Genomic DNA, 25,125 nt, shown 5'->3' on the forward strand with positions numbered 1-25,125 from the left:
TACAAGGAGGCTCTGCATGGGGCTGAGTGTACACAGCCTATGTGAAGCCATTGTTATTCTCATTTCTTTTTTGTCCCCATGCCTGGTCCATTTGCCATATACCATCCGGCAAACAGCTGACACATCCCAGCTATTATGGACCCAGGCCTAATTGCAAGCAAAGTCTTTAAGCTCTTCCATGTTGGCCTCGTAGGAGGAATGGGAGGCCCATATAAATGATGCTGCTCTAGACCACTGCTCTCATTTTGCCTTTGCGGAGTTCGCAGGCTGTTGTGCTGGAGGGTTTGTGGATGCTAAAAATATAGCTGGAGCCCAGTGCCAGTGATTCGCTCTCTGGCTCTCCTCCTGCTCCCCCTGCCTGGCCAGGAATGTTTCTGTTTTCTGTGGTAATAAAGCTTGGGATTATTTAGATAGTAAACGTATTCCAGAGTATATTGTTTTTGCTGGGGTGTGGCAATAGAGCTACCTGGAAAGAAGGAATAATTTGGGAGATGTATTTGCCAGCCTTTTCCCACAAGTTTGAGCATGGGTGCCACTCTCCTGGGAGTGCATTTCTAGTGATCTGGGCATTTTTTCCCCATCTGGGATTTTAACCTTTTAATTTTTTCCGCCCCATAGCCCTCCTGGAACAGAGACCACGATGACACGGCATCAACGCGCTCTGGGGGAACCCCCGGACCCTCCAGCGGAGGACACACATCACACAGCGGGGACAACAGCAGTGAGCAAGGTAGGAACAGAGCCCTCACACTTTCCTAGCTGGCTAGTGGTCACCAGCGTGCTCAGGGACTGGTTACTTTCTTTCTGGTGTGGAAATATGCTCTGGTGCTAGAGGGTTTGTGCTGAGAAAGGTCTATCTTCCTTTTTTTTTGACATTTTTTTCCTCCATCTCCTCCCAGTAAAGGGATTGGCATCTTTATTTCTTTAACCCTGCCAGCAGGCACATGTTAGAGCAACATATGTACCAAATTTGCAGTGTGCTTAATAAAAATAAGAAATGAGAAGTTTGGGGTTTTTTCTTCATTCAAATGGGTTAAAAGATGAAATCTTCAAAACCAAGTGTAATTAAGATTTCAGAAATGCATGCCAATATGTCAGAGATGCCATCAAAACTTGATTGCATATAAAGATGAGATGTTAGCTGGACTGTTTTACAAAATCCTGAGCTGTGCTTTTATTTACTTTTTGATACTCAATTCCAATTTACTTGAATGCAAGAACGTTCTGTTTGAGTGCCAGGCCTGTGTAGCTGATTTAACAGGGCAAGTATGAGATGAGCTTGGTGCAATGGAAGTGGGACATTCTACAAATAATCTGTGCTGTCTCAGAAACTCTGAAATCTAAAAAGCTGAATCTCTGTATTTTTTTTCTGAGAAGCTGAAAGCATATTTTTTCTGAAGAGACCAACTGCAGTGGATTTCGTGTTAATTTAATGCAATTAAAATTTAAAAAGGATCCTTAATCTGAATATAAAAGAGAGTGCTTTATTGAAGTTGACTCTGAACTCACAATAGGTATATACTTTTAAATCTGGTTTTATGATCATGTTTCATTCAAGTGCTGTTAGACAACAAAGGAATTGTGTTTCCAAAAAAAGGTTGAACAGTACTGATTAGCATTGCAAAGTCTGCATTTAACAAGATTAGTTTTTTAACTAAACCAGTATATTTTAATTTTTTATATGCATGGATTTAACGTACATGTTGAATAACATCTCTTTATAGAATTTTAAGTATTTGAGACTCATTATTGTTTAAAGAAAAGTTGCTGACTTCATCGCGAGTGTAGCCTAGTAAAAATGGGGCCTGGAATAGTAAACTGTTGCAGAGTTGAGGCAGACACTGGTAACCTTCTGACCTCTGACTTTTACTGGAAAATGATATGCAACATAAATTCAGGGGGCCTTTTTTCTTTCAAGTATGTATACATATATATTCCAGTGTTGTTCGCAATGCTATAGTTGAAGTGGTGTCAACTTGTTCATTAGAGCCCCTTGCTTTTGGAGCAAACTTTAAATCCATTGAGGTTTTTTAAGGCTGAGAAAGCTGCTTCAAAAATAAGCTTTGAACTAAAATGTGGTGTTTTCAGAGGGTTTTTGTATTCGTTTAGGGCTGTTCTTTTATTAGACGGATGTGCGTGTGTTTATGCGGATATGTGCGTGGACAAAACAGCTGTGGGTAGCCTTGCCAGAATGCTCCTAGACCGTTGGAAATTGAGCATAGTTCCTGGTGTATTTCTAAAGATTTTCAGACTTTATTTTCTCCAAAATGTGGCATTTTTAGTAGTCTGGAGTGCTGGTCGTATCTGATGCCTATTGCCATCCTGCAATAAGCTTCTAGAAACGGGCGTGCTGCAGCCTCAGTCAGGAAGGGTTTTCTTAAGTGAATTTCAAGCCTGAGTCCTATGAAGTATCCACAGAAGGACTTGTCGGTGATGCTTTATTCAGTTCTGAAACTGTTACCCAAACCCCAGTGGTTTATTTGGGCTGGGATTGCTGCCAGTGCTTGATAGAGAACTGTTTTGTGAAGAAGGCTCAGTGCATTAAAACTGTCGAGAAGAGTAACAAAAGTGGGAATTTGATAGCTGGAACTCTCAGGTCAAGTTTGGGAAAGAAATTTTGGAAAAGAGATCCTGTCCTGGTAGTCTCTGTTACCAAGGCTTGCCTTCAGGCTACTTGGCACCTTTGGAAATGGCATTGTTTTTGAGGAACAGGAATGTGGTAATGGTAGCAGTGGTCTTGCTGAGCCTTGCTTTATGTCTTGTTTACATGAAATGCTCTGAAGGTTGAGATTGTGGGGAAATCTCATTTGTTTAAGCACATCCATGCCTGTGTGTACACCTTCTGTAAAAAAAAGCTTCCATAATGTGATTTTAGCATTTCCCTGCGGGGAAGAAGTGAAAAAATACAACCCTGAAGGACTGAAATAGAAGACAACTAAAAGATAGCAAATATCCTGCCTCTCCCCAGCTGCATTGAATTTCCAGATGCTGTGATTTGGTGGCTTTTTCTTCTGTGGCCTGATGTTAGGAGTGTAACATTGTGGTTAAACCCCTGTGTTCGCCACTGCTGGGTGCTGTTCTTCGCAGCAGAAGGAGAAGGAGCCAGCATGGCACTGCCGTAGCAGCCAGGTTCTGTGGGGGGGTGGCAGCAAAAGGCTGGGGACCCACATGCTCGTGCTTGCAGCCATAGGAGTTAACTCGAGATGCATGCGTTGCATGACATATATTCAGTATATTATGGGCTTCCCTATTTTTAGGAGTTTGTAAAAGTTCCTTTTGGTTCCTTCCATCTGTCAAGATCACGTTTGCCATTTAAAAAAAAGGGACAAAAAAAAAAAAGCAAATCAGATCACCAGAAATAAAACCTTCAATAAAACTCTCTAAAATTGTCTGGTTTCAGGTTTTTCTCACAACCTACTTCCCTCGTTGGGGTAGGTAAAAGCACCTTCTGGCCCACGTTTGCAACCTGTCTGAAAGTATCACAAAGGTGTTAAATGTAAGCTTTGCATTTTCGGAGAGGCACAGACTGGAATGTGTAAGCCTTTAGCAAGACTTTTCTCCTTAGTCCTTAACCCAGACTATGTTAAGGTTTTATTTTGGACTTTTTGGAGATTTTTCTTCATTACCTTATTCACTACAAATCTTGCAAAGTGTATTTTTAACCTATTTATGTCCCAGTATAAAACACCCATCAAATGATTGCCTTGGAAATCAGGAGAGATGGTCTTTCCTGTAAATATTTTAAAGTCTTCTTCAATGTCTAAATTTATTTACTTAGTAAATAGTAATAACTCCCAGCTGCTTCGATCTATTGCAGAAATCCATATTTAACTGCTAGGGACCTGTTCTGAGGTCTTGTGCCACTGAACAGCAGGATATGTTATTGCATAGTACGTTGACACAACCTCTTCTAAAGGCCTGGTATTGTGTCATCATAGGGCATAGTTATAGTACAGGAATGCAGAATAATATTATGAAAAAGTTTTCCCGTTGCTCTGAACTTAACAGGAAAGGCCTTTGGAGGTCTGTCTCCAAATGGTGCTAAGAGATCTGAATTTACATAGTGGAGAATGAGTTCACTAAATCCTATTTAAAAGAAGAGAAGCAAATTCTTATGTATAGGCAGGTGATGCTGAGCTCATGGCAGCACTATTTTATCTTACTTCCTCTTGTAACTTCAAAAGATGCCTGTCTGGGATATTGAGAGATGTGTTTTGTTTGTTTTTCAAATAGTGAGACCAGGAAGATGCTGAACAAAGCCTTGGTACAGTCACTTTTAATCCAGAGTGGAGTTACTTATTTCCCATGTTTAGCTCTCCTACACAGCTTAAAAGAAAAAGAAAAATAATCCATCAGTGTCACCTTATTTGTGTGTATTGTTTCCCTCTTTTTTTTTTCCCCCAAGCCTCAGCCTGCATTCAAAGCATTTTTTTAACCTCCAAATAATTGCTGCTCCTTCAAGCCAGGAGTAGAAAGCAGTGATATTTCTTTATAAAAATGTATCAATGGCTGCAATGGTTTATTTTTTTCAGGGTTTTGTAGGAGTTTGAGCAACCTATAGGCAAAAAGGCAATCGGGTTTATTATTGCTGGGAATCTCCAGGCGGTTGTTTGGAGGCTGCAAAGGCAGGCAGCAGAGCTGGGAAGAGGGGGAGAGAAGGGCCACATTATGTTCCAGATGACTGAGCAAGGATTTATATACCAGCTTGCCTTTTTTTTTTTCCTTTTTTTTTGTTTTCCTTTTTTTTTTTTTTTTTTTAACATGGGAGAAGAAAAGTAATAAGAGCGGGGAGGCATTTGAAGCGGTCAGATGGCCGATGACTAATGGGATAGGTGGGCAGGAGCCCTCGGATTGGGTGTCTTAATGAGCACATTTCGCACCGAGTTTGGGCTGCAGTTCCCCTTCACCTTTGCCCTTTATTGACCGAACTGACACTTCATTTTTCACATACTTCCAATTATGGCTGAGCTTAAGTGTCGCCCTGCCTCCTTTCTTTCTTGCCTATGGATAGCTTGAGAGTGGCTAAGGCCACAGAAGATATTTTAATTTGAAAAACTACCATAGCAAGGCAGGTTTAGGGTGTAACCTGAAACTGCTGTCACTTGGCAGTTTCTCCAATGAAAACAAAAGTTTTAATGTTTCTTGTTTAGCGCTTCACCACCAGTTCCCTCCCTGGTCTGTGGTGATGTGGGGAATTGCTTTGGGAGTGATTGGGTTGGTGAGGGTTGTCTTCCTCGGGGTAAACCTGTTGTGGCACTACAGGTGTCATGGGCGGGAGTCACTGAAGTAAAGAGGTAAACCCAAATGAAAAGCAGTGCTGTGCTTGAGCGGTGGTTCCTCTTTCCTTCTCAATGCAGCATCTTCTCAAATGGATTCTTGTGATGTAATGCCCTGCAATGTCCTTTGCTGGACTTTTCCCCTTATGGAAAAGCAAAGCATAATCGTGCTTGCACTCCTCAAGCCTTAGGCCAATGTGGATTTTTTGTTTTGGTAATATTTAATGCATGAATGCAGATTTGAGTGTGGCCTGGCTGTGAAGCTTTGAGAAGTGGCTGAAAATTATGCTGGGAGAGGCTGGTGGGATGAAGAGGTGGAAAAATCTGCAGTCACCCCTTTGGTGTACAAGGAGAACCATGATATATCTCCCACTGCTCAAGCCTGTGTGCATTTCCACGTTGGCTTTTACATGCAGAATCCTTCCAGGGCGGAAATGTCTGTTTGCTTTCGCAGGGCTTAGGGGGTTTCGGAGCATGCGGTTTTCCTACCAAATGTGGATTCTGTCGGAAATAGTTGGAATAAGCTGTGCTCGCATGGGGTGGGTGGGTTTAAGAACAAAATAGCTGCTGTTAGACCTTCCCTTCCCAGCAGCACCACTGGATTTTGCGGCGTGGTTTTCACTGCTGGCTCTGTCATGTGAAATTTGGGTGAGTAATGAGTGGGCATGTCACCTGTGTGCCACTGGTGATTGCTTTACATTTAAATACCTGGAGACTATGTTGACAATATTTACATACAAACAGAGGGCCCCAAAAAGACAGAAGTATTTATCTAAAAAAAAAAGAAAAAAGTATGAAGTATTACCTACTTTATTATGTAGCCCTCTGGCATAGTAATGGCATGGCATATTTTTACTATAATATGGTAATAAAAGAATATGTAAAAGGCAGACAAAGGTTCTGTCTTTTCACTAAGGTGACCCCTGTTACCAAGTAACTGCTTTACTTATGAGCTTATTAAAAACTCAAAAAAAAATGAGCTTTTCATACTTCACAGGCATTGATGTGAAAATGAGCTGTCCTACGAGTAGTTTTCTTGATCATTTTTAGAACAATTGATTAGCCAAAGAGCCGCTGTCATTAGTTGACATTGACTGATAGCAATTTGTCACAAGCTCCGAAGGTCAGCCAGGCAGTGGAAGCTTTGGCTTGTCTTTGATTGACCTTTTCTGATGCCATTATCATGCGATCGGTTAGACTGGATGTGACCCTCGATTAGAAAAGACAGGGCATTAGTCAACAGGGGCTGCTCCCTGTGTTTTTTCTGGTGCTTTATGTGTTGTGAATCCCGAATTAAGCGTAATATGCTTGTTTGGAAACGGAGTAGTGTCAGTTTTCTTGCTGAGGCTCTGCCATCCCCTTTTCTTTTCCTGCTTTTCCATCAAGCAGGCAGCGCTCAGTTTGCTTTAAATCAGTGTGAGCACCTGTGCCCTCTTCCTTTGATGTGAGATACAAGATTTAAGCCAGGCTCATATTTATCTGAAACTCTTCGTGTAGGTGCATATTCTTCAGCAGCACCAGCATTAATTATTTTTATCTCCCCAGAATCATGTTGGGTTTTTTTTAACAGTGATTGAGTGGTTGAGGATTATGCTCATAACATGATGTCAATTTATCATTCTGCTCTAAAGCCGGGGGGCGCGAAACTATTTTTTTCCTCCTTCTAGTTTAGGTTTTTGGTTTTTTTGTTTGGTTTTGGGTTTTCTGGTTGGTTTTTTTTTGGTCTCATCAGCCTGATTCAGCTGTTAAACTTAGATTTCAGCAGTGTTAAGTCTATGTGCCTCAGCTAAGCAGGGCTGTACTTCCAGAATGGTGCATGGGAGCAAGTTGTTAGTTAGGAGCGGGTGTCTGTCATGATTTGAGCATTAATCTATTCCTTGTGTCAGGATTTATTTCAGCATTAGCTTAAACGTCTGTCATTAACAGGCATTTTTCTTTTCGGTATGGCAAAGCTAACTTAAATACTTATAAACATTGCTTGTTTTCCCTAAATTGTGGGTAACATCATCGTAAATGAACTCTTTTCCTTGTAAAAAACCTTCCTTCTTTCTGTTTGCATTTCAGGGGAAACCTGAATTTCTCTAAGCACCAACTTGTTTTTCAGATCAACCCCCAGAGATAATAAGCAGTTCAAAACCAGCAAAACCATTTCAGCATGGTTTAATGTGACTTTTAGTCTTTGCTCAGGAAAAACTTCCAGCTGGGAGGGGAGCAGAGAGAGATGACCATGTCAGGAGGCAGATCTTTCAGGCTGAGGCTACTGCCATCATTGGCAGAGCAGTAGGAGGGAAAAAAACTTTGGAAACTGTTTACATTTAAAGTGGCTATGGAAATACAAATATTCCTGACTTTCAGCCCATCTGTATGGGAGAATCCATGTGCTGGAGTTTTTTTTGGTTGTGTTTTTTTTTTTTTTTTCTGTCTTTTTGGCAATTTTTTCCTAAGTTCAGAAATGTCTACCCATTAAACATCTGTGTGGCTATGCACAAGCCCATGTATACATAGATGTGTATATAAGAACATGGCCCTGACCCTGAACTGAGAGCATCCCTTGGCTTTTGCAGCCCCAAAGTGTGTCTGCGCAGAACCAGGTGTCTTGCTGAGGGCAGGATCTTGAATATGCCAAACAGGAAACAGTGGTGGAAAATAATCACATTGCTGAATCGTTATCTTGGGCTGTTAGCTAAAATATCTGGTGTAGGACTGAAGGGCATATTGCTTTCCTCCTTGGATGGAGCAGAGGGAGGTTTGGTTTTCTAAGAAGTTGTAGAAATAGATTTGAAGTTTTTAGTGTCCAAGATGCCCCTTTCAACAGTACCGGAGTTGAGGGTCTTCAAGATGGCTGATAGGAATTTTTTTTTTTTTGGGTGCTTTATTCAGATATGGTGTTTGTTTTCCTACACACTCTGGATGTTTTCACTTAAGTTGTGGTGGCTCATTGGAGCTAATGAGCTTCCCATATGGCCCCTATTAAAGGCCATCTTAGTATTCCCAACTTAAGGGTTCTGTCCCATTTGCTTCTCCAGGTTTTGGTGTCTTCAGCTGAGTCTAGCAATCTGATGTAGGCAGAGTGAGACTTTGTGTGTGTCATTAGCCTCTTTAACTTGGAGATTAAAAAACAGAAGTGATCCCGAGATGTTTATTTTGAGTGACATTTTATCACAAGGAGTATAAACTCATAAATATGCCGTATTTCTGGATTAGTGATGCAACAGGGTGTGCCATTAGGCTGCTTGGCACAAACCATTTTCCTATCTCTCACATGAAAGGCTGGGAGGGGAAAGATGACTAAGGTTGGAGGAGAAGTCTTTAAAATTAGTTGTGTATGGAGAAAGTGGGTGCTTGTCCCATAATACAAGAACTAAGGGCGGGTGTTCATGGCACAGGAGCTGTTCCAGAGTGTTGGTAGGTTTAAAACAAACAGAAATGTTTTACGTGTTGGGTTAAATTTGTTGCTGCAGAAGAACATTCTGAGGAGGTCAGCAGGGGACAAAAAGAGATTAGACCAATTCATGGAAAAATAGGTTCTCCTGTAGCTATTAAAAACCCTGGTCCAGATGCAACCACTGGCTCAGGAAGCTGCCCAAGTGCTGATTGTCAGAGCGTGGTGCAGCTGCTTCTGTGTGCCCCCACTTTCCCTGGTGTTTTCCTAAACACCCCTCATTGCTTGTGTGACACACCACCACAAGACCCACTTAATTGGACAGATGTTCTCTAGCTCTTGTGTTCAAATAATTTCTTATAATTCAATTCAGGAAATAAGATACTGCATATTTTTGTTTATCCCTTTTTTTTAAAGGCTCTTGCTAATGCTGGCATGCTTTTGTTGAGAAGAAAGTAGACATAGCTTGTATTTTCTTGCCCTTATTACCCCAGTGGTGGGAATGTTTTGATGCTATTCATTCAAATTTGACAGGTGATTGCTTCTGTAAATGAATGCACTCAAATCATAATTGTTGCAACAGAATTGTTTGATTACCTGGCGGTAGCCTCTTTCTCTGTGATAGCTTTTGGATCACCTGTTTGCTGAGAGCATTTGACAGTCCTCATGTTTATTACCCAATTGAATGTCAGTAGCAATTGCAGCTAAAGATAAACGAAAATGCAAGTACTTGTTGACCTTGACTTTTTTCCACAAGATATTGGACTTGATGGCTCTATTGCTGTTGAACTGATAAGGGTTATAAACAGTAGTTGAGGGAAAATGTTTTATTCCCAGCGGAAAATACCACACTGCTGTGGGAAATGGCATCTGACTAGCACTCTTTGCCAAATTTGCTTGGTTCACCTTCATTTAGACTGTGGGAAAATAAAATCCAAATTTCCCCTTTTATGACTTGAATATCTCTGCAGACATGAATTCCTGTGATCTTTGTAAAGTTTTGTTGGCAGACTGTGCCAATAAGAGACAGTGAGCACGAGACTTCGCCATGTTTTATGATGTGCTATAATGAGGATTCTCAATTCTTCCTCATTTTTGGGCAGATTTGATAATTACAGGGAGGGAGCAGAGCTTTCTTCTCCTATTCCATGGGAAGCTTAATATGTCTATAAGTGACAAAGACTGGGAAATGTGTGGCTGTGGGTGGATATTGTCAGAGTGGGGTGGATATTGTGCTGGTGGGAGGACAGCCTGGGGATGAAGGCCAAGTTATTGCAGGGATGGAGGGATGGTACTTTCATTGGTCAAGTTTGCACCCACTTCTTCAGGCAAGGTCCCACATGGGGTCCTTTGCAGATTTTTGGTAGAGGCAGTTGATCTGGTGCTATGCCTCCCAGCTGTGTTTGGGAAATGGGAGAGAGGGATGAACTCCCTCCCCTACCAATTTTCCTGCTGTAACACCCTATATTTTATATATATATATATATATATATATATATATTTATTTATTTATTTATTTATTTATTTATAATCCTACTCTAATATGAAACCTGAAAAGAAGACTTCAATGGAAACAGGAAGGAAGCAGGCAATAGGCTTTGAGATCTTTCAGGATGAAAGTCACTGTCTAAACATTATATGTAAAAAGCACAAAAGACAGTGGAATTATATTCTTTAAAACATAAGTCCTTCTTGTCTTGGGAACTGCTCTGATAAACTCTGTACAGTATTATAGGAGCTTGTTAAAGCTCTGAAATGCAGGATTAAGCAGTGCTGTAGCAGTTAGCAGAGTCAGACGAGTAATCTTATTCCATTGTAATTTTTTTTAGGTAAGATTAAGCTGGCATTACATTATATGTTTGTGGGCGAGGGGCCATTCTTGAAGGGATTAATTAAAAGGATCAGCACTGTAAGATGCTGACATAATTTTTTCTAGGCACATTGATGCACACAGGCTTTTATTATTACTATTCTTTTTTATTTTTTAATTTCAATTTTAAATTCATGAATGAGATTGGGACTTTCTCTGGGCAATCAGAGCAGTCTGGGCAGCTTGCAGCAGTGGTGATGTCAGAAGCACCTGTCATCCTATAATTCATCAGGGACCACTTCTCACTGGCCTGGTGACCCACTAGTTGGTGACATGAGAAATACCACAGGGAGATGCCTGATGTCCCTTCTACCCAAGCTGGGCTGGGATCGTAGGGCTGTGACTAAGCAAATGCCTGACACTGCTCTGGCAGGCCTTTGAATGAGGCTGCTGTTGGTAAAGCCTTCCACCTTTCTGCTTTGGCTCTTTACCATGATACCTCCTGCATGTCGCTTTTGGTTTGACGTGCTTGAACTTTTGCTGCTCAGGCCTGGAAGGTGGGAAAGGACATGGGAGAGCACGGCTGGGCACATGATGTGCAGTGGGAGCAGTGTGACATCAGGATAGGCACTGCCAGCCTGCCTCCTGCTGTAGCTTGGGAACTTCCCCATCATAAGGCAGTACCTCTGGCATCTCACAGCCAATATATAAGTATTTATATATTTTTATATTAAAAACTCATTTATCTATTATAAATATTATGGGTATTTGTTTGTTTGTTTTTCTCTTGAGTGTTTAGAATCTCACACAGATTTTTGCAGTTGCCCTTTGATGAAGTGCAATTTGAAAGTGTGGGAAAGAAGAAACAGCATATAAAAAAATAAAAGTACAGTGGGGACACCTCTTCAACTACTCGTCCCTTAGTCTTTAGTTTTCTTGGGGCTGATTCTGCTCCATGGGTGAGAGATGGCCCTTGCATCCCCAATACTGCCCATTGTCTCCAAGTTGTAAGTACATCTTTTGCAGAAGGAGAGAAGACCTACTAGAAGACACCACTTATGCCCTTGGAAAAGACCTAATGGTGGCAGACATACCCTAACTTATTCTGAAATCTTCCCCACTGCTCTGAATAGCAGTGTCACATGGATGTGTGCTAAATATATTCTGGAGTCTGTGGTGTCCCGACGGACCTCGAAGAAGGCATATCTTAGCTTTCTCTGGTCAGCAAGCGAAGGTCATGGAAGCAAGGCTTTGGAGGATGGAGAATATTTTGTTGGTCTCATTGCTGTGCCAAGAGAATCTCCTCCCTTTCTCCTTCCCTGGCACAGCACTGAGGGAGGAACCCCACAGTAGAGTTCCTGCTTGGGGCCCTGGATTATAGCACATGCACTGCATCAAATGTCTTCCTAAAGCAGGGGAAAGAGGGAATGAGGTCAGCATTAACTGAACAGCTCCAAGTTAAGTGTCATTTAAAATGGGGTTAAAGTTTCAGGGCACTGTCAAGTCAGAGTGTAGCAGCTTCTTGCTGGAAGAGCAGGGGATAAGTTGCAGGCAAATTACAGCAAGGGGGAAAAGAGACAACAAAGTGGAGTAGAAATGTTGTGTTCATTCTGTACTTCTCCTCCATTCCCCACTTAGCAAAGCATCTGTTTATTTCTCCTGTCCTCTCATCCTGCCTGTGGCAATGAGAATGCCCCAGGAGAGGCTTTTGTGCAGGATCCTGCCTGCTTTCTTTTTTTTTGTATCTGTCTGCACTAACCCCGTGCAAATTCTGCATGAGGCCAGCTGTGTAAAAACAAGAACAGTGGTGATGTTAATTCGGTACAACTATTGGATAGACTTGGTATGGCTTTGTATTGTAGTTCTGTAATGGGCTGTAGGAAAGCAGAAGGATGTTCTATTGATGAGCAGGCTGAGCCACAAAATCTTTGAATGTCCCTCTATAAATATTTATTGTTTGTGTGTGTGTGTTTGTTCATATATGTGCTTGGACGTGACTACTTCCTACTACACTTTTTTATTCTGTCAACCTGGCAAGGAAGGTGGTAAAACCAACCCTTGTGAAGCACTTTTTAGAACCTTTTAGAGCCTTTCAAATTTCCTTTATGAGGAGTGTTGTGCTAAGTTCCTTGGTGTTACAGCTACAAGAAACAAATTAGGAAGCAGTGCTAACATTAGTGTCTCACTACATATTTATCCAGCTAAAAAACCCCTGAGGTGGCCATAATTTACCAGACTGAAGAGCAGAAAGGGCTGGCACAGCCTGCTTATCAAGAAATGTAAAGTGATGACTTGCTTTAATTTAATCCAAAAGATGTTGGTGACTTGGTTGAATTTAATCCCAATAAATTAACCAGCTAACAGTCTGCAGGAGGAACATGCTAGTCATGACATGGGTATATCAGCTCTTCACCACCATTAATTATGTTGCATCACTGAAAAGCAGAATATGCATATTATGCAATTTTGCAGCATGGCTTTCCATACCTAATATATTAATATAAATTGGAATTGCTTTGTACAGATGAATTGAAATGCTATGTGTTACCAATATACAAATTTTATTTACAGTTGCAGTTGGTGTATGTGAAATGATAGTATTAGACTTAAAAGTGCCTCTCAAGTTGATAAATGCCAACTTGATACTAAACACATTAATACTCAGTTAAAATTAGCAATCAATTTACTTGGATATTGGAGGTTAGCCAGGGATGGATCTGAAGTTGTATTAGGTATATCGTACTGGTCTGAATACATCATATGCTGTTGCAAAAGCATTGTGCTAATTTTAGCTTACAAAGAGGATGAAGATAAACTGCCTGCTGCTAGTTTGCCATATGCTATCCTGGTGATAATATTCAAGCTGAAAATATTCTGCAGAGAGTCTTATTGTTTCAGTAAAAGAAAAGTGGAACAGAGTTAAGCAAATTTCTGCTCTGTAAATGTATACAAAATAATGAAATAAAACAAACCTCAAATGCTGGTAGATGAGATCTGTGAAATTTGTTTTGGGTTTATTGGCTTTCATGGGAGTCAACAATTTATTTTACTATATATTTGATCCAATTGTATCCATTTCTCCCATGTAAATCTTAAAATCAATCTAAATAAAAATCGAACTTTGTTCTGGTAGGCAAAAATATAGTCTGAGTTGCTCCTAACTAGTTAAGCCTCCCATCCTTCAAGTTTGGTACTGCTGAGCTGATTTTTCATGAGCTTCTCCCTTTGCTTTGTTTATTTGAAAACACATTTTGCTTCTGTGTGTTCAGTGAGGAGCATTTGCCTTCTCCATGTGCCCCCGTGGCCAGGAAGGGGGTGTGTGAGGAGGGGTGCCCGGGCCCCTGGGGTTGCAAGGGCTGGGGGGAAGCTTTGCATTAGCAAGTGGTGAAAAGCTTGACCTTCGAGTGACCTGGGTCAAGCAAACCCCCTGCCGAAGTGTCCCATTTGGACATGGATACCTGTGGGGTGAGGGAAGAGATAAAGAAAGGGGGAGGCAGATAAAGTAATCCCATTGACCTGGGAACTTCTCAGATATTACAAGCGAGGGAACATCAGGAATAATAAAAGAGCGACAATATTTGCCTGCCCTCTGTATCTGTGTAATGTCATTTCCAAAGGGCTGGAGTAGATAATAGCAAATGTGCTTTCAAGTATCAGTTCAATCTCTTGAAGTGATGGGGAGGACTGGATGCCCTGATCTGATGGGTGCTGGAGAGTGTAATACAATCCTCGTCACTGCAGAGAGAATTGTATAAATGGACAAAGATCTGCTGATTACATCTTTTGCTAAAGTGTTAAGTAAAAGATCTGGCTATAAGAGATGACTAGTCTACTATTGTCTGGTCTTCTGACTTGTTTTTATAGGGGTTTGCACAGGAACAAATACCAATTACCAAAATAAAAGCAAGCGGTGCGGCCCGTCCATATCATGGTAGGACACATGCTCTTGAGTCACCCTGGGCAGGAAGCTTGGCAGGTCTGTCCCCCACCATTGCCATTGCATCTTTATCTCTCTCCTTCATTGTTTGCCACTGAGTGCTTGAAATTCCAGTTTCCAAGTAAAAACTTCCTGTTTCTTGCATTTACATTCAGTTTGGTAAGACATAAATTTAGTTATCTATCAAGGAGGGCTTTATTTTTTTCCTCTCTCAAGTAAGGCAAGATAGGAAGAAGAAATTAATTATGATTTGGTGATAAGAGGTAGAATTTTGCATTTTCCCAGATTCTCTGTGGCAGGAAGTGTGAGGTTGTATTCTTGTGATAAGGGGATGGATGGGAGCTAAATTCAGCCTTTCCATCCTGAGTAATTTTAGAAATAGCCCTGAAGTCCAGATCTTGCTTAGAAACAGAGATGGGCATATTCAGTCTTCATTAGCCATTGTTTCCTTGCTAGACCGTTGCTGCTTGTAAGTTTTTACTGTTCTGTGCAGTATTTAAAGCTAAAAGTGCACATATTATTGTAGTCATCTCAATCCTGAATTTCCCTCTGGAGAGTTTCTTTCTCTCCATTGACTGTGAAGGGACTCAGGGAGGACTAATCACCTCATTCACTTAGCTTGGCAGTCTGACTTAAATGCTTAGAGTGAGGAGGGATGAAACTCTGCTAAAACTTCCTTTAGGAAGAAAGTGTTTGCTCTTTGTGGAGAATCAGAATAAAGTGTCTTGTACTGCTGAAGATTAGAGGAGTGGGCTCAGGTATTGTATCTGTAGGTGTGTCTGTCCTCTGCAGCTCCTGAGCACAGTGATCTGAGAATCTCATGACATTTGTTGTGTTTGCAGACCTGCATGGGTAACTGAAGTGTTCAAAAATCTTGGCGTTCATAGAAAAAAAAAATACATATATACTTTAAAGCAAAAAAAAATTATTTAGAGGGGGTGTTAGTGTCTGTATTCCCATGCCTAGCTGTCAAGAAGTCAGGATTCCAGCTTTTCCTAACTTCAAGAGGTTGCTTGTTTTATTAGTGCATACGTGGTTTTGTTTGAAGGTTCTCATATGTCTGGGAACTGAGGACTTAAATATAAAACACGATGAATGGAAACTGTGTAGCAGTGCTTTGCTCAGCCTCCAACTAAACATCATTGAGGTCTTGCATGAGATGAGAGGCTCCTTGAGGGAAGCCTTGAAGCAAAATCTATTGCTGAGTTGAGGTGGTAGGAATGGCTATATTAAGCTTTGTTGTGCTGTTTGGGCACAGGGTCCTTTGGCACAGGCATTGCATTTGCCAGAACTTCTCTCTGTTTTTAAATATAAAATCAGAATTTAACCTACTTCTGCTCCAAACTAAGAAGATGTACATTGGTCCATTTAAGTGTACTTATAGTCATTCAGAAAGGCTCATTTTTCCACTTCATTTTTGTGGTTGCATTTATAGCAATCCTGACTAGCACATGAGGTAGATAGGTAAGGGGTTAATAATTTTTATTCAGAATATTGAACTCTTTTTTCCATTTTGAAGTCCACTTTGGATGCTGTCCTGAAAAATATCTGTGAATTGTACTCTGTGTCCCCACTGTGCCCCAGAAACATGGAATTTGGTGAAATTCAGGGCTTGCTTCCTTGGAGGCTGCGAGTACAAAGCCTAAGGGTAGTGCTGGAGGTTTGCAGGCGTGGAGGGAGGGTGGGTTACTGGCAGCAGCAGTGTGGGCTTTCATTCAGCACCTTGTCAGCTTGTCTTATCTGGGATCTTGGGGGATGGCTCTCTGGGGTGAACCAGGGAAGGGAGCTGAGTGAGATGTTTCCAGGATTGTCCTGGCAGAGGCTTGCTTGTGAGTCGTTCTGCTTGCTCTGCAGGAGTCATAACCAGCACAGATACTTGCAGTGCCTTGGGAAGTTGGGCTTTCCAGCATGTTTTTTGGCTGCTCTGAGATTTTGACCTCCTTCTTTGCAACTCATGGAATCTTTGGATGTGCACCTGTCATCTTGAGCCTCTCCTTTCATGCTTTTTGGTGAGGTTCATGCGCAGCTTTGAATACGCATGAAGTCTCCTGGGCTGGCAAGGGGTGAGCAAAGGATAGCTTCCCCATGATCTTACAGGCAATTGCCCTCTCCAGGTCAATATTGCCTTGTTCAGGTCACTGCTGAGATCATATTCATTGCAAATATGGTGCTTATGTCAAAGTATCTCCCTTAGAAACTGTTAAGTATAGGTGAGAATGCTTTTCAGCTGAACTTTCAATTTCAACCTATGATTATAGATGAAAATCTGCTTCCTCATCTGCCTCAGCCACAAATCACAGGTGCAGCTGGTCAGGCATTTAAAATTACAGAATTCAGAGTTGCTTTGCATAGAAACCAGCATCACGATTAGCAATGGTTCAGAGACTAGCATTGTTGGCAACTGCTCAGATGATTTGCAGGTATTTATGAAAGCCTTTTCCAGTCTCAAGAGAATCACCTGTTTTGGCATCAGTGAGTATTGTTCCGGAATTGTGATGGGAAAGAGTGCAGATCTGTGACTCTGATTGCTTTTCTGCCTGATAAGCCTTGGTGACCCAGTCTTCAGGCTGAGACACTGGCCTGCAGATCCTAAGGCATCAGCCATACAGCAAAAGTTGTGTATGGAGGAAGAGAGCAGCTAACACACTGTTGGAAAACTGTGTTTTCTCAACAATGAGTTTATTAGAAGAGACTCATTCAGAGTGGAAGCAGGAAATACTATTTACTAGGACTTATTTGAGTGCTCCAGGATAATTTGAACACAGGTTTTCAGAGATTTTCTTTCTTTTTACACACATCTAAGAACAACTCTAATATGTATATATATTACAAAGCTGTCCTGACCTTCATCAAAATAGTCTGCTAATGTTTTGCCTGCCTTTATCAAATTGCAGTATGAAAGAACCACTCTGATTCATATTTTTAAGGGATGTTATTCTGACCTCAAAAACTGATACTTCCTTAGCCAGTGCCAGAAAGCCCTTTCTGTGGTTGTAGTCCCCATCTTTTCAGCAATTAAGACTCAGGTGGCATCAGAATAACAAGTGATTTTAATAGCCACTTCAGGCACCTCCGTTTTGGAGAGGAAGCATGCAGAGCTTCTGCAGAGCCTCAGAGCTCTGCGGTGTGACCTCGAGTGACCAGGCGCAAAAACCAGCGCAACTCTTGAATGGAAAGGTCTGCATCATCCAAACTGTGCTGACTCTTGTCCAAGAACACACTGTTTACCTGTTCCTTCCAAACTGGTCAATTTTCTGAAAGGCTGAGATGTGGGTGCTGGGGGATTTCTTACTTATCTCAGTGCAGCTTGGCTGGTTTTCACAGAGCTGCTCCTCACTAGCTTGTAGATGTATGTTGAGGATTGTGTTTTCTGTTTTGACGATTGAAGCTGGACATTCCCACTGTTGACCTAAATTTACCGCCTCTTTCATGTCTGAAAGTATTTGTATGTTCATTTGCAAATGTGTAGGCTGACCATTCCAATCAAAAGCAACAAGACTAACCAGTTAACTCCAAAATGCATCTTGCTGAAGGCAATGTCTGAAAACACATTGCCATGAGCATGAAGCAGCCAAGCTTCTGTCTGGCCCTTGAGATGTGTACCCAGACCTTAATGAAGGGCGGGGTTTTCCTTTTTCCAATAAATAGATTTTGTTTGGAAAGGTGAGAGGCGGAAAGAGAAAATGTATTTTCACAATCCTAAATAAAAGGCTATTTATGCCTAATACATTGGCAGGATTATTCCAGAGTAATTTGTCCACAAGAAAATATGATCCTTGTGTCACTGCCAAGGTCAGAGAGACCTATGGTGATCTGCAGAGTAAGTTCAGGTCACTCAAATCTGCCCAGGGGCTGACTTAGCTCATGCACCACATTTTTTCCAAGATTAATAAAAGCAAACATCTTCTATAGATGAAGACAGAGCTAAAACTGTGGTCAGCTCTCTCCCTGGAGCCAAGGTCTCCTGCTTTTCCGTTCTCCTTTCCAGGTTGTTCCTTTCATTTCCTTTCCATTCTTCTCTTTTCCTGGCGTTTACAGGATGCTTAGAAAAGTCTGTCTTTTCCTTTATGAGGGAACCAATGCCTATAAAACCTTCCCTGATATCTGCATGGACAGGAAGGACATGGGGACGTTGCTGGTGTTTGACCCGGTGCGGTGTTGGCTTCTTGTGTGTGTGTGGCGTGTCCTTGCACATCAGCTGAGAAGCACATCCTGAAAGCTGAAGTGAAAAAGATGGGGTGCACAGCAGAAATGCATTTCTTGTTAGCCTCAGCTGGGAGGGTACCATCTGAACAGGATGTTTGGCAGTCAGGAAGGTGAAGCTGGTTTTGTAGGCACTGCAAGCCTGTCTCAGGAGGAGACAGATGGAGTGGTGAGCTGGGCAGGTAAGAGTCCTCTTCCACCACTGTGGGTGGAAGGGGCAAGGCAAGGTCCTCAGCCCTTTCAACAAGGATGTGGTTGTTTCATCAGAAAAGCAAGATTCTTCTTCCTTGTGGTCTATACCTGCCATGGGGAAGCTGATGCCTGTAGTTTCAGCCTGCTAGAACCTGACTGAGGTTTTCTTTAGCTTCCTTGGTTATTCATTCATGTCATTTAAAGTACATAAAATAACCAAAAGCTTTTACAGTTTTTGCTTTCTACACATTTCTACTGCTGTTGGTCTTAGAGATAATGACAAATGCTGTGAGTTGAAAAAGAAACCAGAAATAATTTTTGCTTACTTTTTGAAGGATGTATACATTTTGTTTATTTTTTTCTTAAGATATGGATGGCTTTTTGCTATGACCCAACTTTGCTTTGGTCTGTGGGATTTTGGTTAAACACTCTTGTGAAGTCAAAGAGGTGAGCTGGATATGGCTGAGTTAACTCCTTCCTATCATTCATCTCTCTCACAGCTGGAACTGATGCCATGAGATGTAGTGACATAAATAATAATCAAATTCTGGGATGCACCAGAAGCTTGTCCCTTTCCTCCTATCAGTTTGCCTATTCAAGGTAATTCTAGGTAGGTAATATCTAGAAATATGTAGTGATGGAAAATGAAAGGAAAAAATAGGGTGAACAGGCACCTGTAGGTGATATTCAGGGAAAGTTTTTAAGTGTCCAGCATTGATCTGACTTTTCTTTCACCTTCATTGTGTGTTTTGGACGCTAACATCTGTTTGTTCCTGGATGATTTGCATTTGGATTTGTTGTCCGTTTGTTTTAATTTGGAAAAAATCCACACCTTAAACTGTAGCTGCACTGTAAATCAAACATCAAAACACCAGAAGCTGTGATCGAAAGTCATAAGAAGCCAAAAACATAGCAGTGTCATGAATGCATTGAGTTGGAGCCTGAGGGGATGTGCTAACTTAGTAGGACCGAAGTTCCTGAAAGGACTGTCACTGCCTGTGTGCCCCTAGGTAGGGACCATCAGGGGAACTCAGGACCTGAGCCCGGTGGCCAGTGGCCAGCCACAAGCAGCAGAGCCAAGACCACCTTCCCATCACTGTTATTTCTCTCAAGGGTTCTCCAAGCCCTCTGAATTTTCAGGCTCTGCCATGGGGGCTGGGTTCCCACCAGCCACCTGGATGTGCCCTGACCTGCCCCTCAGTGCCACCCCACCTCCACAAACCCAAGGAATATTTAGGGGAAAAGTGCTTGCAGTGGAAGAAGAGTTAGTGGCCTGATCACCATGGTAGTCATTGCTTGATCCCTGTCATCCTTTAGAGCCACAGAATCTGGGCAGAGCAGAGGGCAGCAGGAGCTGTGTGAGTGGCAGCAGTGTGCCTGTTTGCTGGCCATCAGACCCAGTGTCACCATGCCTTCACATTAAAGCCTGCTTCAGCATTGATTTTTCCTATTGTGCCTTAAATGCTACCTCATCACAGCAAATCTGCTTTTTAAGCTGGGAGAGGAGCAGTAGTGGAAGAAAATTTTATGTGAGCTTGGCTCTGCCGAATGTGCTCCTTTTGGCTTCTCACCCCCTTCCCGAGGAGCAGCCAGCAGCCTCCCACTGTTGTCACAGATACTCCAGAGGAGCCACCTTTTGCTGGAGGAGCAAGAACAGTGGAGTTAGGATGCTGGATAGCAAGGAGCAGTGGGGAAAAACATTAATTCTGTGTATGCCCTTCCCTTGAAAGGTCTGGTAGAGGGACGCATGTTTTATAATTCAGGTGTTTTTCCTGAGTTTGTTATGTGCATGGTAGCATAAAATTTTGTCTTTGAGGGGCAAAGCAGGCTGCTTCTGAGCATCCCAGAAAGAGCTAGGACAGAATGAGAGGAGGAAATTCATGGTGTAGTCCAAATGCCATCCATTCAGTTCATGATTGCAAATGTTTCTTATAGTTCCTTAGAAAACAGGAGTATAATTGTTTTGGATCCAACTCTTGCCTCATTCATACAAAGCCCAGGCACTAGAAGATTCACAAGTCCCTGACGTTCTGAGCCTCTCTGCCCAGTAGTTTAGGCCAGCAGGCATGTGGACCTCAAAGACAGCTTCTGGAAGTTGAGGTTCTTCTGAGTGGACATGGCCAAACCCCTTCCCTGCCCTCTTCTCCATAGCTGTGAGATACAGGGTAACGCAGTGGGAATTACCAGGTTGCCTCGTGAAGATTTTTGAGTAATACTCCGTAACAAACCTAAATTATCTTCCTTTTGCTTTAAGTACAAGGAAATAATTAATTTGTGTCATGGGTTTAAAGCCAGATGTTTTTTCACTGGCTGCCCAGTCAGCAGGGTTCAGGGGCTGTTATTTGCTGGAGCAAGTGGATCTTTATAAGGCTGTATGACGTGATGGTTGGTTTTTAGCAGTGGCAGTGGAGATATTGTTACTGTCAAAAGGGGAAAGGTAGATGAGGTGGGGACATTTTATTCTTATCACTTTTAGAGCTGCCTTTTGCAGTTGCAAAGTGACAATATATGTCACTGTATGTGGGGAAATAAGGGTATGTGATGCAGCCATGGCATGCAAAGTGAAGTTCAGTGTTCGTTTTCTTTCATTTGTGTGTTGGTTTTTATTGTCAAATGATGTAACTGATGGACTAGGGACAGGGAAAGTTTTTTGGCTTTGATGCTACTTTAAAGTGGATGGCAGTAGAAGAAAATACATTGTGTATCCACGAGAACTTTTTTACTTGACACAAAGCACATGGCAACTTCCAATGGAAAATATCTCATGTGGGTTTGGTAGGTCATGAATCCTTGTCTGAGCTGCAGTTAGACTGACCTTCTCCTGTTCATTATGGCTGGGTGACTCTGGTGGCCTAGGGGATCCAGCTCTGCAAAAGAGGACTTGGGGCAAACAGTATCTGAGCTATAGTTCCTGCAGTGCAAACTGCAGCTTGGGCCAGCACTGATTGGTCTTGCAGTACCCAAAGTAAAATGCTTTTGTTTGGTTCAACAATCCCAAGTATTTTGTCTTGTCTTGCCCAACATTTTTTCTAAACTATTTTCGATAGAACAACCTCATTTTGAATTATTAGGACAGTGTCAAGGTTCTGGCTCATATTTTCTGTTGTAAAACTGGAAATCTACAGTGTCTTCTCTGGAGCAGGCATCCTCTGTAGTAGGCATGTAGGCAGGGCATAAGGCAATTTAGCTGTGTTTAGGGAAGGAAGCCTACTTAAATGCTCCACATAATAAACTGTTTCTACAGATAACACATCCCTTAGTTTATACATAATATGCTTCTGAACTTAGCTTTGAGCCTCTTATAGCTGCTTGTGCTCAGTCCAAGAGTCAAGTGTCTTAGGAGCTGGATAAACACAAAGATAGAGCCAGTTGTTAAGGAGCTGTAGAGATTTACAGAAGTTGACCTCATGGCCATTTGGGGCATTACTTGGGCGTATTTCCCCCATGGTGGCGTTGTCCTGTGCTCCTGCTGCTTCTTGTGCTCCTGCTTTACAAGGAAGTAAGTCGGATGGAATCTAGTGGTGGATCTACCTGTGTCTCAGTTGTGTTGACTTTTCATGGAGAATGCGACTGATGGGACTAGTTCTCCTGATGAGGTTGGAGAGGATAGATTTCATAAAAAAGACCTGTATTTGAACTAAGAAAGGAAAAGCAGCTTTTCCCAAGAAGTTGTAGAGCCATCATGGTGGCTTTTAGGTTAGGAGAAAAAACTCCCCAACTTTTTAAGCTTTTTACCATTCTTGGTTAAAGCAGGATGTTTTTCTGTTTAGCCACATACTTTTCTGTAGGGTATTTGCTTCCAACTGCTCAAAAGTAAACTTCTGTTGCTGGCAGCAGAAAGTTGTTTGCTTCCCATACAATGAGTTGCTTTCTTTTTAGTATTTCATTTGGTGATGCACAGCTCCAGAAATATGGCACAACTTACCCATAATAACGTAGTTTTCTGAACCTCATGAAGAAATGCTTCCTGGTGCAAGAGAAGAGGTTTCCTTCATTTCAGCTATAAAAAGCTGCCAAAGAAATGGAAATGAGTAAAATCTGTGGGTTTTCCCCCACTATTTGTCAATGCTGTTTTTACTCTTTGCATAGACAACTGATTTGCTCATTGCTTGCATGAAGGGTATTCAAGTAAAAAAAATGGTTGAGTTCCTAGAAAAAGGTGCTCTTGTCTCTGAAAAACAAAATACAATGATTTAAGAAAAAACTTTGAAAGTTTGTGAAATGCCACAGTGTAATTTATACTTTTCCAGGTTTCACTGTTTGCGAATATTTGTGTAGGATATTTTTGCAACTGTGTCCTTTAGTATCTTGTAAATATGGATGCTGTCTGTGACTGACAACATCCCACTGTTTATGTCATGATCTGAATCCTTGCATGAAACATGCACTGCATCTCCTTAAGAGATTTGTGCATACTCAGGCACGTGGTATTTGTTCCTTGCTAATCCTCATTTCCAACCTTGTTGTTCCTCATTAACTTTTTATTAAGTATATTTGAGGAGGCTTTCTCCTAAAGGAATATGAAAAAAAAAAGGTCCCTCATCAACACCACTTTTCAAATTCACAAGCAGAGCTACATCATCATAGTAAATTATTTTTTGGGCATTCTGTAGGCCACTCTGTGCTGAGGTGATTGCCATTGACCTCAGGAGCTCCAGGAGTGGGTGCTTCTTCACATCTGACAATCCATGGATCCAAAATAATAGAAAATACTTTTCCCAGTAAAGAAATTCCATAGTTATTTTATGTTTTCTGAAGTACATTTTTTGGTAGTCCCATTCTCATGCTTTGCTTGGGCATTGGCAGATTGAGAGCCATTAGTGAGTTAATGTTACATATGCAATATATGCATGTCTGTTTAAATTTTAAAATTATGTGTTTTGGGGAAATATTGTAAACTTAATGGCCTTTTAATGTTAAAATTTGTGTTTTTCCTCAATGGATAGGTACAGCTTGGTTTAGCAGCTGGGCACATACCCACAGACTGTGTCAGTGCCTTCCAGCTCTCTCCTGGTATACCTGAGCACTCAGCCCCTGTGCTGCTCAGCTTGCCTTTTTAGCCACCTTGCTCTAAGGAGGAATGATACTTCCTGAGTGGTGAACTTGTCCTTCAGTACTTGTGGACGTGAATAATAGCTGCACTGACTCATGTCAGAGTCATTTGGGTGTGACTTCTGCTCACCACATTCCTGTGCCAAGTTGGTTGTGTCTGAAACAAATTGAAAAATATATACATATAAAGAAATTCCCACATTCTTTGGTTGCCCAAATCTGTTCAAAGCTGGTGGTCTGAAATGATGATCCTTGTTCTATTTCCTGTGAACATATTCCCTCTCTTGCTTCACAGAAAAGTTTATTGCATCTGTGGACCTGCTTTTTTTGAGAATTTATAATTTTGTACCTTATAGGAAAATGTCACACATAAACCTAGTTTGCTCCATAAAAAATTGTCATGGTGGATGTGTGGGTAAACTGGAGTTTTGTTTCTGTAAGGGATAACACAGGTAAAGCTGTGGAAATCACAGGAGTTACTCTAAATTGGTATATGACACAGAAGAAAGGTTAAGGAAAGCAATTTTGCCACTTACAATCTCTCTAGTATATTATGTTGCTTGAAGCTAATGAATCTTCCTTTCCCCTTACTTGGAAAGGTTACTGAAAAGTTTTTGGTTCTTGGAATATTTAAAAGAGAAAGGAACCAACAGAGCTGTGGATGGACAGCGAGCAGTTAAATACTTAGCTTTGGCAGTTTAAGATTTCTCGTGCTACCAGAAGCAGGAATTTGAGGAACTTGCATTTAAATGATTGCAAAAAATTATGATAGAATTAGGGGAAAAAAAAGACAATACTGAAAAGACCATGAATTCTGGGCCATCATGTTAGATGTTTCAGTTCATAGCACTGAATGCATTATAAATCTATTACAGAAGTCAACAGGTTTTGTCCAAACACAGTGTATATTTAAATTATATTAGCTCATGAAATACAAAAGTAAATGCAAACTGTGAAGTTCTTTTAGGAGGCAGAAACTGTTTTTAACAGGAGACATTTGGACACATACAAATAAGTTGAACATAAGGAGCTTTTTGTCAGTCCACTTAAAAGTTGCTCCAGGCCTTTCCTAGGGCTTCTGGGTGCACATCTTTAACATTTTCTCCTGTGAACTCCTTAAAGCAGTGTATTTAGATTCCTGTGTAGAACAGGGCTGTATAAGCTGGAAGTGTTCATCATATTGTTTGGTATACCTCAGCAAAGCCGGTGCCCTGCTCTTCCCCTCTCCCAGAAGATTGAACACTAGACCCCAAAAGCCCTTTCAGATGTCCTG

General features: G+C 41.5%; 1 protein-coding gene across 1 annotated transcript in view; it reads left to right on the top strand.

Moving 5' to 3' along the window:
• MEIS1 (Meis homeobox 1) overlaps positions 1-25,125 on the top strand; it is a 106,613-nt gene that overhangs the window by 25,793 nt on the left and 55,695 nt on the right. Inside the window, exon 7 of the mRNA XM_058801575.1 lies at positions 619-730. Within this exon, the coding sequence (XP_058657558.1) occupies positions 619-730 (112 nt within the window). The remainder of the gene's footprint in view (positions 1-618; positions 731-25,125) is intronic.

The sequence above is a fragment of the Ammospiza caudacuta genome, chromosome 3, assembly GCF_027887145.1.
Source record: "Ammospiza caudacuta isolate bAmmCau1 chromosome 3, bAmmCau1.pri, whole genome shotgun sequence".
Lineage (NCBI taxonomy): Eukaryota > Metazoa > Chordata > Aves > Passeriformes > Passerellidae > Ammospiza > Ammospiza caudacuta.